The 14,725-nt window shown below is 38.7% G+C and overlaps 1 gene segment (V, D, J or C); it reads left to right on the forward strand.

Moving 5' to 3' along the window:
- Positions 1 to 2,326: 2,326 nt before the first annotated feature.
- On the forward strand, positions 2,327 to 2,898 carry LOC124109036 (immunoglobulin lambda variable 1-40-like; the record flags this gene model as incomplete). The annotated part of the segment is given in 2 exon segments: positions 2,327 to 2,456; positions 2,567 to 2,898. Coding segments are annotated over 2 exon segments (459 nt in total), but the record flags the coding sequence as incomplete, so codon positions are not given.
- Between the last annotated feature and the right edge of the window lie 11,827 nt (positions 2,899 to 14,725).

Raw genomic sequence — 14,725 nt, forward strand, 5'->3', positions numbered from 1 at the left:
GAGAGAGAGAGAGAATTTTTTTAGTATTTATTTTTTAAAATTTTGGTGGACACAACATCTTTATTTTATTTTTATGTGGTGCTGAGGATTGAACCCAGCGCCCTGCACATGCTAGGCGAGTATGCTACCGCTTGAGCCACATCCCCAGCCCAAAAAATTTGAATGACTTTATAATGCACACATTTAATGTATATTTTAAAAATAATCTATTAATCAGAAAATGTATATTGTATTTTCTAATCTATGGATTATCACTTTATAAATGTAACAAATATTAAATTCCACAATGCATACAATTTATCTTACCCCAGAAATAAATATAGTTGCTTGATTTTAATTCTGTGTGTATTTAATTACAAATTTTTCTGGAGATAAAAAGTAAAACCTACTATGGGGTGAGTTTTGGTCCTAAGTATGGAAGTTTTTAGGCCATAAAATGGCAACTGTTGCCTATCTGGGAATACAGAAATGTCAAAAATATGAAAAAAAAAATCAACATCTCTAGCAATTAGAAAAAGAAAATTAAAACTACATTGAGATTCCATTTCACACAAATTACAATGGCAATTATTAAGAATACAAGCAACAATAAGTGTTGTCAAGGATGTGGGTAAAAAGGTACACTCGTACATTGCTGATGGGACTGCAAATTGGTGCAACCACTCTGGAAAGCAGTTTAGAGATTCCTTACAAAACTTAGAAAGGAATCACTGTTTTTTCCAGTTACCTCACTGCTTGGTTTATATCCAAAGGTCTCAAAATTGGCATACTACAGTGATGCACTCACATCAATATTTATACCAGTTAAACTCACAAGAACTAAACTATGGAACCAGCCTAGGTGTCCTTCAACAGATAAATGGATAAAGAAAAATTTGTATATATACACAATGGGATATTAGCTAGCCATAAGGAATAATGAAATTATGGTATTTGCCAGTAAATGAATAGAACTGGAGACTATCATGCTAAGTGAAATAAGCCAGTCCCCCAAACCAAAGACTGAATGTTGTCTCTGAAAAGTGGTTGCTAAGTCACATAAGGGCAGGGCTTAAGGATGAATACAAGTAATTTGGATAAGACAGAGGGTAATGAAGGGAAGGGCAGAAGAATAGGAATATGAAAGATAATAGAATAACTCAGACATATGTGTATATATAAATACATGACCAATGTAATTCTATATCATATACAACCAGAAGAATGGGAAGTTACAATACACATATGTGTAATATGTTGAAATACCCTCTATTGTCATTTATAACTAATAAGAACATTTAAAAAATAAGATAAATTTTTTTAAAAATTTAGAATGTGATTTACTTCCTCAGCTGCAACCACAGGAACCCTTGTGAAATACACTGAAACCTATTGAACACATTTTGAACAAAAGGCTGGCTGATATTCATGTTTAGACCACCTCAATCCCTGCCATTGCCTAAAACAGTGAATTCTCATCCATGTCTGAAAACATTCAAGAGTCTTGCTGTCTGAGTCCTTTCAGGATCTACAATCCTTGTGGCATTCCATGTAGCCAGTGGTGGCTGAAGCTATATGGCTGTGATGGAGTTATAGTCACCACTCTCAGTATCACTTGATGACAATAAGGGTTATAAATATGTGAACTGAGAAAGCTTGAAAACATGCATACAAGTATCTTCTTAACGACATCAAAAGGCTATTCATAAGATTTTACAAGTGAGTTCCTCACCAAGTATTAGGCAAAAGGACATTTGGGACATAGTTTTTGTGTTGTGTATAGTAAACTAGATGGCACCCTATAAGCTAATAAAACATGAGACTGTATTTTCACTTGCCTAATTTTTGATCTAATAAGAATTTATATCAAAGACACCATCTTACTTTTGTCCAGGGAGTAATCAAGTGAAGTATGCATAAATTTACAATGTGGAGTCTGAGTAAAGCAAGAAGGCCAACCTGAGGGAAGGAGGAGGCCACAGAAGGAGCTCACTGGCCTGGCCACTACACAGAGGAATTGGGAATGTAAAGGAGATGTAGGACTGTCTCAGGGGGTCTGATCAAAATATCACATGATAATGTTTATGAGCTTGGACAACAGGGGGTGCTAAAGACCAGTTAAGAGGGGTTAGAAAGAAACTGGAAGTGTAAGAAGCCAGCTGGTCCTGCCTGATGCTCTCATGATAGGGCTCATAGCTGTGACCTCCCACATCATCTGAAGCAACCCAACTCTACCCCTGCACACCCACTTGGCATTTTTATGTAAAGGAGTCTGAATCAGGAGCCAGGATGCAATCAGATATCATAGAGAAACCTAATTTGCATGGATAGACCCTCCCCTTCTCAGAGTATGAAAAGAGCAAGGGAGAGACTTGGGGGAACCTCTGCTCAGCATCAGGAACAAAAGGCAGAGCTCAAAATGACCTTCACCATGGCCTGGTCCTGTCTCCTCTTCACATTCCTTTTTCAGTGCACAGGTGACATGATATGGAGGTGTAATAGGGTTTGGGTGTCCTCTGATATAGGCCCTGATTCTACTCTTGTCTCTAGACAAAAATTATGCTCTCTGTGTTTCTCTCACTTCCAGGGACCTGGGCCCAGTCTGTGCTGACTCAGCAGCCCTCACTTTCTGGGACTCCAGGACAGACAGTCACCATCTCCTGCACTGGAAGTAGCAACAATATTGGTTACAGTTTTGTGAACTGGTATCAGCAGTTCCCAGCAACATCCCCTAAACTCCTCATCTATGGTGATAGTAATCGACCCTCAGGGATTCCTGATCGCTTCTCTGGCTCCAAGTCTGGCAACTCTGGTTCACTGACCATCACTGGTCTCCAGCCTGATGATGAGGCTGACTATTTCTGTCAGTCTTATGACAGTAGCCTCAATGCTCCCACAGTGCTCCAGGTTCATGGGGAAGTGAGACAAAAAACCCTTTACCATCTGTCAGAAGGGCCAATGCCCAGCATCTTTGCTCAGGCCTGGCCTCTGGCTTTTTCTGCTACCACTAAAATAGGCTCAACTGAATATCCTGGCACTTTCTTTGAGTGTGGAGCCTCTTTTATGTGTTTTCAGAGTCACAGCAGGATGTTCCTAGGAAAATATCTCCATAAAAACAGAAATTCTCCTTAGCTTGAGGAGCTGAACAGGATGCTGTGGTCTCTTTACCCTGAAGTTCAAATGATGAAGTAGCCAGTGCAACCCTGGCCATCTCAGATTTGACTTCTGATGGGGAACACTGTAGTTCCACACTCCATTTTTCCTATTTCTAGGAATTCTAGAACTTGTGTCTTATTCTCTTTAGCCCTCATTTTGAATATCTGTGATTCATGTTTTAGCATAATTTTATGTGTTTTCTAACAAGCAATATTTGACAGACAATAACATGCACGTAAGTGAAAACTTTGAAAGATTTTGCGATATTTTCACACCTTTGGGAATATCAACACACTCAGGCCAAGGAATTTGTCCACTACACACAAAGCCCCCTTTGCCCTTTTGGAGTCCTTCCTTCATCTCTGCTCAAAGAACCATCCAGGCAACCACTGACTTTATTTCTTTGAATGTTGGTAAGGTTTACTTTAATATGATTTTTATATTTGGAAACTCATAGATGATGTTCATTCTTGAATGATTTATTTCAGTTATAAATTCCTTTTGGGGCCATTTCACATTGTATTGTATTTCCTTTGATTCTGTATGGCCTTTGATGTCCCTCAATATTTCTGTGTTGATGGACACTTTTTTCTGATCACTTCTGTGTTAGAGTTTTATTTTATAACTCCATCAGTATAGAGAACAATATAATCCAGCCTTCATTGTGTTCATTGTATTATAGACATACTGATCTAAGATCTTTAATTCAAAAATTGCTGTAGTAGAATTAGAAACCTTTTTCCTTTGATATCTGCTCACTCTTCATTGGGCTTAATATCTCATCAATGGGCCTGTGGATATGCCTAGCCAGGCCCTTCATCTCCTCACTTGGAAGAGTGACTGTCTAAATCAGGGCTTGTGGTGGGTCTGAGATAAAAGGAAAGAGAGCTGACATATAAGACTCCCAGGGAGTTACTTTGAAGCTGAAGAGCACTGGGAGTATCAGGCTCCTGCCCTGTGTGCTTAGGTCAGAGAGATTGGAGAGTGTCTCTTATATTACCACGACCTCTGCAAAGACCTCTGTAACTGCACTACATTTCCTGGAGCCCATATGATGACATGAATACTCCTAAGAAAATTGTGATATCTCCATATGCTGATAACAACTAATGACACATCAGGGAGGCTCAGGACAGGGACAGGTGGTGAAGGTGTGTATTTTCAGCCGTGTCCATGATTGTGGCACATCCATGAGAAAAGATTCAAAACCATTTTAGTACATATTATTCCTGTGGAGAGTTCAAATCAGGTTTCTGAATTTCAGTGAGGTAAATAAGAAATGAATGCCCTTCATGTTTCCCTCTTACTCTCATCTCAGCTGAGATTCCCTGTTTTGGTTTATAAACAAAATCTGGGAAACACCTCGTTTTCCAAGAAGATGTGCAAGGACATCTAAGGGGGGTGGCAAAGATGGCAAAATCTGGACCTGAGACACTTCCCCTTAGATTCCTTAAGGGACAAAATGTTTATTTGGGTGGTTGCAGCTAAGAGACAAAAAGTTGAAAAAAACCAGGAGTTCTTTTTTTTTAAAATTTTTTATTGTTGGCTGTTCAAAACATTACATAGTTCTTGATATATCATATTTCACAATTTGATTCAAGTGGGTTATGAGCTCCCATTTTTACCCCATATACAGATTGCAGAATCACATCAGTTACACATCCATTGATTTACATATTGCCATACTAGTGTCTGTTGTATTCTGCTGCCTTTCCTATCCTCTACTATCCCCCCTCCCCTCCCCTCCCCTCCCCTCCCCTCCCCTCTTCTCTCTCTGCCCCCTCTACTGACATTCATTTGTCCCCCTTATATTATTTTTCCCCTTCCCCTCACTTCCTCTTGTATGTACTTTTGTATAACTCTGAGGGTCTCCTTCCATTTCCATGCAATTTCCCTTCTCTCTCCCTTTCCCTCCCACCTCTCATCCCTGTTTAATGTTAATCTTCTTCTCATGCTCTTCGACCCTACTCTGTTCTTAGTTACTCTCCTTACATCAAAGAAGACATTTGGTATTTGTTTTTTAGGGATTGGCTAGCTTCACTTAGCATAATCTGCTCTAATGCCATCCATTTCCCTGTAAATTCTATGATTTTGTCATTTTTTAATGCAGAGTAATACTCCATTGTGTATAAATGCCAGAGGAGTTCTGATGGCCACTCTGTTTGCTGTATTGTTGTGCATTCTCTCACTTTAAAACCTGTGGAAGGGATTTCAAGGGACCTACATGGGAGTCCAAATTGTCCCTTGATGATTTGGGGCACAATAATCAGATGTTTGAATAATCAAAAAAGAAAGAGGGCTATTAACCTTACCATGAGGTAGCCAGAGTGAGAGGGGAACAGGCTGCATCCAGAGCTTTCTCTGTACAACAAGCAGCTGCAGGAAAAGGTCAAATGATTGAATTTTCACCCCTGGACATAGGGTGAACATTGGAGAGTACAATTAGCCAGGAAAAGCTTCACTACCACCCATGAGAACCACCAGAAAGTCCTTGTGTGAACACAACAGCAGGTCTATTTGTATGAGTAAGATGCTCTGGGTGATCTAGTGGTTAGGATTCAGCTCTCTCAATGCCATGACACAAGTTTGATTTCTGGTCAGTGAAGACTTTGTTTTGCCATCTGTGGTGGTGCATGCATATAATCCCAGATACTCTAGTGGCTGAGCCAGTGGGAATAATAAGTGGAAGACAAGATTCAACAACTGAGGGAAAACCTGTTCCCAAAACAAAACAATTAAAAAAAACAACAACAAAAATGTCACAGAGAAGCTATTTATCCTAATACTCAACTTGGAATACTGAAGACTTGCTTTTGTGAGCAACTTAAAAGGTGTCCAGGAATTAGTTGGACATGAGACTCTGCATCATACATATGCACAAGTGCTGCATGGTTTCCAAGATTCCAGGTCCTTTTGAATGCCAGATATAATTCTCTGCCTCAAAGAAGAGTGCCTTGGGTGAGGACTGTTTTGCCCAATAAAGTAGAATCAGAGGAGTCCTGTGCTATATCTGGACAATAGCATGAAAATTTGAAGTGCTACTGCCCTTCTTCTTCCCTGCATCATTCCTTCTGCAGATTGACAAGAAGTATGCTGAGTAATCCCATGTTGAATTGGTAAAAGAATAAAAGGAACACATGGTCAATCACCATTCATCACATGCAGTAGAAAAAATTTGTGAAGAAGAATTTTGCCATGTTATTTCACATCAGAGACTTGCAATTGGGTTCATCCAGAATGACAGAACTATCTGGTCTAATAACAAAGTAAAACTGCTAAGTCTATGTATCTCAATGATAATGCATAATGTGTTTTCAGCGTGTGTCTAATTCAGTATAAATAAAGCTCCACTTGCTCCACAGCAGGTAGATTAGCAAGATTGATTTTAGGACAGGGAGATGCAAGTAGACAACTAAAAACCTGCTTGTCCTGATGAGAAGTGTGGGAAACAGTGTCTTAAATAATATGAGGCTCTTCTCAGACTCTTACCCAAATTAGTCACTGGAGCTTAGGAACATTATTCTCAATTAAACATGGATTCATTGGCAGGGTAGGTTATATATTAGGCCACAAAACAGGCTTTCAGAAATTGAACAGGGAAGAGTTTTAAACTTCTTCTAAGAGGCTAGTTGTTCTCTTCTGGTAGAATCACTGACATTGATAATCTTCCTAGAAACAATATGTGCTATCATGAAAACATTATTGTCAAACAGAAAAACCCTAAAATCTGGGTGTGGTAATTCCAGCAGCTTGGGAGGCTTAGGCAGGAGGACAACAAGTTTAAAGCCAGCCTCTGCAACTTAGCAAGAACCTAAGAAACTTAGCAAAAACAAAAACAACAACAACAACAAAAACAATAATAAAATGGTTGGGGCTGGGATATGGCTCAGTGATTAATCCCCTTTAAGTTCAATCCCTGATACCAACCAAAAAACAGACAAACCAAAAACAAAACAACCAGTAATGCTCATCTGTGCTTTTTTTTTTTTTTTTTTTAGTAGTGTGGTCATGTTGACCATCTGCATGACTGAATTTATCTTCACTGAAGTAGTTAAAAAAATGAAAATGGAACAAAAAGAAAATTTAATCCTCTAACTTGGAGCATTTCCTCTTTCTTTTTATCCCTGTAGAAAAAAAAATTACTAAAATCATTTTTTACTTAAGTTCTCTCAACATCCAACGAGAAGCTCAAACTCAACAACCTTATCAGGAAGTTAGTTAAGAAAACAGTTCTTTAACTCTTCCAAAACACTCATGATCGATGTCGCATCTTTATTTCTTTTTCTCTTATTATGTTTCACTTATAAAAGAAAGAACTGGGTCTTTGAAGGGAGAAATATTGAGTGAAAAAAGATTCATGAAGAAGAAATTGAAGGGATGGCAGGTCCTGTGGAAGGACATCAAACCAATGGTGCTATGTGCATGTAGAAATATATCACAGTGAATCCCAATTTTATTAAAAATTTTAATGCAGAAATTAAAGAAAAACAGAAATGATACCAGTAGAGTAAAGACACAGGGGATGGTATATGGAGGGAAAGGGAGAATACTGGGGAATTAAATTGATGATTTGTGTTTCCTATGTATAAAATTATGTGGACCATAAATCCCACTATTATCTTATAATTAAAATAAACCAATAAAGAATTATACAAAATAAATACAAGTATGTTAATGATAAAAATTTAGATAAGGTTAAGAATACGCAACACTAAAATTGAATTGCACACAACTGGGAATGCTTTCAAAAAACAGAGAACAAAAACAGATAAATAGATATAAATAGAAATGCTCAAAGAAAACTCATGTAATGAATGTTATATTGTCTTGGAAATATGGCCAGGACATCAAACAAATGATGAACAGTTCTTTATCAAATGAGATCTTATCATTTTAGAGCAAAAGACCTTCAGATGGCACTGTGGACATTTGTATAAAACTGGTAGAAACTCAAAGGTTCAGCTTTATTGGATCATGAATATTTGCTCAGTGGACCATGCACAGTGCTAGAGCAACTGCTTCTTCCCATGGGGAAAATCACAACACACAGCCACCCTGGGTCTACCTCTGAAAATCTAAGTGCTCTTAGGACTGAGGACCATGTTTTGAAAGTTGATGGTAAAGGGCTCATAGTTTTATAATACACAACATAAATATGCCCCCTTTATCCATGCATTTTAGTAAGAAATCATGGGCAATTAGGAAGTCTGGTCTAAAACTTTAGGGCCAGGGGATCCTTACAAAATTCATACCACATCCTGGAAATGTCTCCTTCTCTTTCTCACTCAGTGTTTATATTCCAGCTGTTGTAATGGCCCTGTGTTGTCCTTCCTCATTCTAGACATTGTTTGTTTGGGTTTTGGGGTTCACTTCTTAAATTGTGAGACTCAGGAGCTCTCACTGTCCACTTGCTCAAGAGGCACAGTAACTCTCATTTGTAGCTCTAGAACAGTTTTGGTTACCAATGATAACTTCTCATACTGGTTGCAGCAGAAGTCTGGCCAAGAACCCAGGATGCTGATTTGAAATGCAAACAACAGAAACACTTGGTCACCTTCCTTGTTCTCTGGCTCCTTTGCTAAGCTGCATGATCCTCTCATGTGCTCAGCCTGAGGGTGTTACAGGTTTAATGTATTATACATTACAGTGATGCTCAGCACAGTCAGACCCAGATGGGGAACAGAGTTCTTAACCTTCCCATAATATAGCCTGGTTAGAAATATGATTACAGTATAAAGGAATCATAAGACCAGACACTGACAACTCTGACACCCAACGATGACTGTCCCTAGAGACAGGTTTAGAAAAGGAGCTGGTTAGTTTCAGTTCATATATAAGTCCAAAATGGAGAATAACTGTCAATTGCTTGTGAGGAAATGTTCCACACAATTGAATTATCTGAACTCTTCTTAAGTCATTCCTGCAATCTGTATTTGGGCCAATCAAAAATGTGCTAGTCTCTCCTAAACCTAAATTCACCATATCACTTGAGGCTCAAATCTGAAGGTACTAAGTTAGTTAATATTCATATTGCATGAATGGTTAAGTAAAAAATGCACACACAATGGACAGCTAGCCTTAGCAGATAAAACGTTTTCAGAATTATTGTATTCTTTACTACTTGATTAAACATGGCTTCCAGTGCTCTCTCACCAACTCTTCTCTGTACTTGGCATCCACATTCCCCATCAGTGACTGCCCTCACACTTCCTGGACCCCATCTTTAACACTAAGTTGAGAGCATGCCACTAGACAAGGTCACAGTCAAGTGTTTTTAAACAGAGAAGCCAAAACATCTGACTCCTCATCAAGTATTTTATTCTTTTATGCATAGATAAACCATCTCATTGTCATATTTTTCACAGTACACAAGAGAGGAATGAGAGTACAGGCCATGGTAGATTAGTGCTTGATCCCCACAGAGGGACTCTGCTACTTCAGACTTATCCTCTCTGATGTCCTCAGGGAAAATATGTGGCTGTTCTGGTGAACTAAACTCCTTCCTTTATGCTTTCTCAGAGTATATCTAATCTCTGATGTACTTCTTGTACAGACACATGCCTGGTTATTCAAACAAGAAATGTCCAGTTTCTAATATATTTATCCTTTCTCTACCCACAGGTTCTTGTGTGTAACATGTTATGAAGATTTTGTCTATGAACAGAACTGTGATGCATCTCCCTATCCTGTTTTCCATTGCCACTGATTCTGTATAGACAAATTATTTTTTAAGAAAACGTTTGAAAATCTCTAGCAATGCAATATCATATGTAATATGAAATATGTAATTTAAATACATAGTATATGTATATATGTAATTGCTAGAGATTCAACTGTGGGCATTCAACATGCTAAGTTAAAACTCTGCCACAATACAACATTCTAAGCTAACCTCATTCCGTTTTATAGACTCAACTCAAGGTGCAGTTCCTCTGAGAAGACCCCTTAATGTTCCATATAGAGAGTTTAAATTGTTGAGGATTAGAATTTTGGTAGAGCTTATTACATTCACAGCACTGTGTTCTTTATTATCTATAGTGCATATTTTTAAAAATATCTTTATTTTATTTATTTGTTTTGGTACTGAGTATCAAACCCAGGGCTTCACATATGCTAGGCAAGTGATCTACTGCTGAGCCACAATCCCAATCCAATATATTGCATAATTTATACATGACAAGCAGCATTCTAATATTGATAAAATTGTGCTTATGTGCAACTTATTACTAAACATTCCAGGCAAAGCAATGTGTCCAATGATGGTGGCAAATCTGTGGCATTCAGCTATTAGGACCCTAAAGATTTACCTGTGACAATAGGTGGCAAAGAAGAGCAGTGTGAGGGCTTTCATGATGTTTCCCACAGCTATCTGAACCCCACTAGCCTCAGGTCTAGTAAAGGCTGAGCTGCCTCCTGTGATTCCCAAGGTGATCTTCACCCTGATGCTCTCAGGGCCTGGTGATGACTCCCAAGCAGGAACTGTGCAGGTTTCCAATAGCTGCTCTGTCTATGACATTTCCTATGGTAAACTCAGAATGGGCATCTCCCTCAGCATCCTTTCCCCTCAGATCCTCTCTAAGCCTCATAATTCAGAAATCAGATGCAATCTGAGAAAGCAAGAAGAAAGGAGTTCAATTTATCTGAACAGTCACTTATTTTCCCTGAAAGCAGCAGAGAGAAAAAGACAAGCCTGAGTTAGCAAAGTCTCTCTGTGGCAATCAAGCACCAGTCTACCATTGCCTGTACCCTCATTCCTCTCACTACTGTCTCAGTACACACTTAGGGTCAGGTCTTAGAGATTCAGGACAGCTCCCATCATATATCAATTCTTTTAGTTCCGATTAGCAGTATTTTAAATATGGTTCCCACTCCAGCACTCATTATTGTCTCTGTTTACAGGTTGTCTCCCCAGCCTCTGGCGACTCAGCCACCCTCCCTTTCAGCACCTCCTGAAGCATCTGTCAGATTCATCTGCACCCTGAGCAATGTCTTCCATGTTGCTGAAAAATGGATACAGTGGGACCAGTACAAGATGGGGAACAATTATAGATTTTTCCTAAGATACTACTCAGATTTGTATATTCTACTTGACTCTGGGGTTCCTGGCCTCTTCTCTGGATTCAAAGATATCCCAACCAATTCATCACTTTTTCTCATTTCTGAGCTGCAGCCTGGATGAGGCTGACTATTACTGTGTCATTGGCCACAATAATGTTTTTCATAGTGACACAGGCAGATGGGGAATTGGTACAAAAATAGCAGCCTGTTTGCTGTTATGGGCTATACATTTTCACCAACTGTAAATTAATATGCTTATATACTAAATATACATTGAATAAATATACATTTAAGTCCTCTAAATTTTGTAATCAAAGCTTCTGAAATCTTAGGCAAACTGAAAAGAAATAAACACCCAAATCACCCTAAAACCAAATAACAAAAATAAATATGATAACATCCAAGCTTTTTCTTGTGATCAATATGGTGATCTGATTTTACAACTAGATGTTTAGATTTAGATTGTTTTATCTGGGAAAAAAGCAGCAAATGAGTTCTATTCTTTGCCAAGATTCAGAGACTCTTTCAGCAGATGGACATTCCTCCACAGCATGGTCTCTGCTCTTCAAGGATTCAGAGAATATTCCACCTGTTTGTCTCTAGTTGTGTGTGCTTTGGGCTTTAATAGGCTCTCAGGTATAGAGACACTAAGCAAAATGCTTTGAGAGGATGGAGGCATCAGAGAAATTTTAGGCCCAGGGCTGGCCTGGCTCCCCTGCTGGGTATCTGCACTTTTGGTTTGATGTCAAGTAGAGAAAGTTAGGCATTGGGGTAGGGATGTGATAAGAAGTTTAGGAGTGACATCAGCAAACTTTCTTGAGGGACATGAGTGTCTGAAGGCAAGGTTCCATCATTGATTAGAAAACTCGGAGAGACTTCCTGGGAAGTTAAGTGAGGGAAGTCCCAAGGATGACACTCTTCTTCATGTGACAGCACTCAGGATAACGTGGACTTTCATAGGTAGGATTTTCTGGCATCATAGTGATTCCACCAGTTACCTTGAAGAGTCCTGCTTCCCTAGCTTCTGAAGTATAACACAAGGGAAGCACACCAAGTCAAGTTTAGTTTAGAAAATAAAAAGCTTTGTTAAAGGATAGCAGAACAGATTTCCTCCCAGGAAGATGGGGATCCAAAAGGCAGATGGAGTCCATAGGATGAGGAAGTCCCATCCCTTTTAATTCTAATTATTTTGGCCTTCTACATTTCTGTCCTTTATCTTGCTTATTTCCATTTATCATGCATGTGATAGAGGATGCAGTTGGGAAGGCCAAAAGTTGAAAACAGTTGGGTTGGGCCAATGGGGCATGGGAGGAGTGATACAGGCAGGAAGGACCTAGGATGAATTGATTAGTTCCTTCCTATCTGCTGGGAGCTTCTTCATTAACTGTTCTTTAGGATGGGCTAGGACCTTGTGGATGTTAACATTTCAGTCTCCCAGGTGTAGTTTCTGATTTCCCAGACACAGATGGATCTCCATTTTCTTTATTAGATTCAACTCTGTTTTGCTCTATTAGACTCAATATCAGACCTGATTTACCAAACTACACTACCTTTTTAAAAATATTTACTTTTTAGAAGTAGTTTGACACAATTCCTCAATTTTGTTTATTTATTTTTATATGGTGCTGAGGACCAAACTCAGGGTCTCTCACGTGCTAGACAAGTGCTCTACTGCTGAGCCACAATCCAAGCCCCCTAACTACCTATCTTTAAATCTGTCTTCAATAGGAACTGACTTCCATCCTTCTCTCATCTAATATCCATTGGTGTTTTTCAAAATTTCAGAGTTTAAGAGTTGATTGTGGACCTTCATGGAGCAGAAATTTCCACACATGTACATGTATGTGTAATTCTACCTGTAAATCACATGATGTGCCTCAGAGCCTGAGGTCATTTTGTTTTACACAGGGAGCTACAGAATCATTGGAGGTTACTGTGACAGTTGGTACCCAGGATTTTTTTGAAGAAGACCCAGATCATGTTACCTCATATATAAGTGATCAGTCATTAAGGATTCAGTCCTAAACTCAGGCCTAAGTTTTGTCAGTAGAGCCTCAATGTGTACCACTAGATTCCAGCCTAAAAACAGACTTAAAATTTAAAAAAGGCTGATTATCACTTTCCAACCCCAACTCAATACACTCTTTCCATTATTCTCATTTGGGTATATCCTTAATGCCAAAGAGATCTCCAACCTGGGATAAACTGAGAAAAAAATCACCACTACTTTTTGCCCCATTACTTTGTTTCTGCCTATGAGCAACATACACACCTGTTTAGCTTTTGCTACCCCTTCATGTCTCCTGATCTGTTCACAGGCTTTGCTGATCTTCCTTGAGCTCAGAGAACTTAGGTAAGCTGTGCATCTTTTTCTTCTGATTACACTCTGGTGTAGCTTTGGATTCTCTGATGAAGTATAAACCCTCTCCAGCATCCCATGTTCATTTTTCCTAGTTAAAACACAAAAGTTATGGTTTTCCCTACATATTCCTCAGGTGGAAGAATTTTGTAAAAATATCTGGTTTTTGTACTTAGACTTTATAAATCTACCTACTTTAAATCCATGAATCTCTTAGCAACTGAAAGTGATTAGGAATTTTTCCTCTGATGTAAATATTCACAAGGGTCGCTTAGTTGAGATGTTGTAAGAACACCAGTGTAACAGTAATTTATATTTATAGCAATGTTATTTCATACCAATATTCATATGGAAAAATATAAACTAGAATAAAATAACTTATATAAGAGTCAAAATAAAATTGGTTTTTCAGGTAGATATTTAAGGATCAATTAGAGAACAGAGAACCATATCAAAGCAGAAAACACTCATTCCCTGATAATCTTATATTCTCAAAAAGAAAACTGACATTTGAAGCCAAGACCTATAGAATGGAGTGAGAGTCACAACAGGAGACTCAGAAAAGCAGCAATCTGATAAAAAGTAAACCTGTAAGAGGAACATAGGCAGCATTACTGCAACTTTTTCCTCTCCTGAACTTTAGCTTTTAAATTTTGTTCAAAATGTTCATAGACTGGGAATAACCCAAAAACCTGGCTGAAGCAAGGTCAAATACCAGGTAATTATGAAATATGTGAGATCATAAACAGTGCATTTGAGTTCTGGAGATCATTAGGAAAAAAAGTTATCAGGACAAAAACCATGTGGTTTTACCATCAGAGAAATAAAACCAAAGATGTCCATTTACTTTAGTCAGGTTATCCTTTTAGAATCTCTGAGAGGGATCAGAGGCCAGCAGGGGGCAATGTTGGACTACTCATGACAGGGCTCTGCACCAGACTACATAAGGGAGTACTGGCTTCACAGCCTTGTGCAGAAGGTATCCTCACTCAAGTGTGACTTTCCTGCACCTGGGCCCCCAGGAGTCACATGAATACTGGGATCTAACACATACCCTTGCTTCCTATTTCATTCTCTCATGGTTTGATTGCTTAGGCCTATTGTCCAGGCAGAATGGAAGAATGGTCACAGAGCAGGAACAAATTTAGATTAAAAAATAAGCAAGAAGACTGT

The sequence above is a fragment of the Marmota monax genome, unplaced genomic scaffold, assembly GCF_021218885.2.
Source record: "Marmota monax isolate L192 unplaced genomic scaffold, Marmota_monax_Labrador192_F-V1.1 WCK01_AAM20220418_F8-fsc00813, whole genome shotgun sequence".
Classification (NCBI taxonomy): Eukaryota; Metazoa; Chordata; class Mammalia; order Rodentia; family Sciuridae; genus Marmota; species Marmota monax.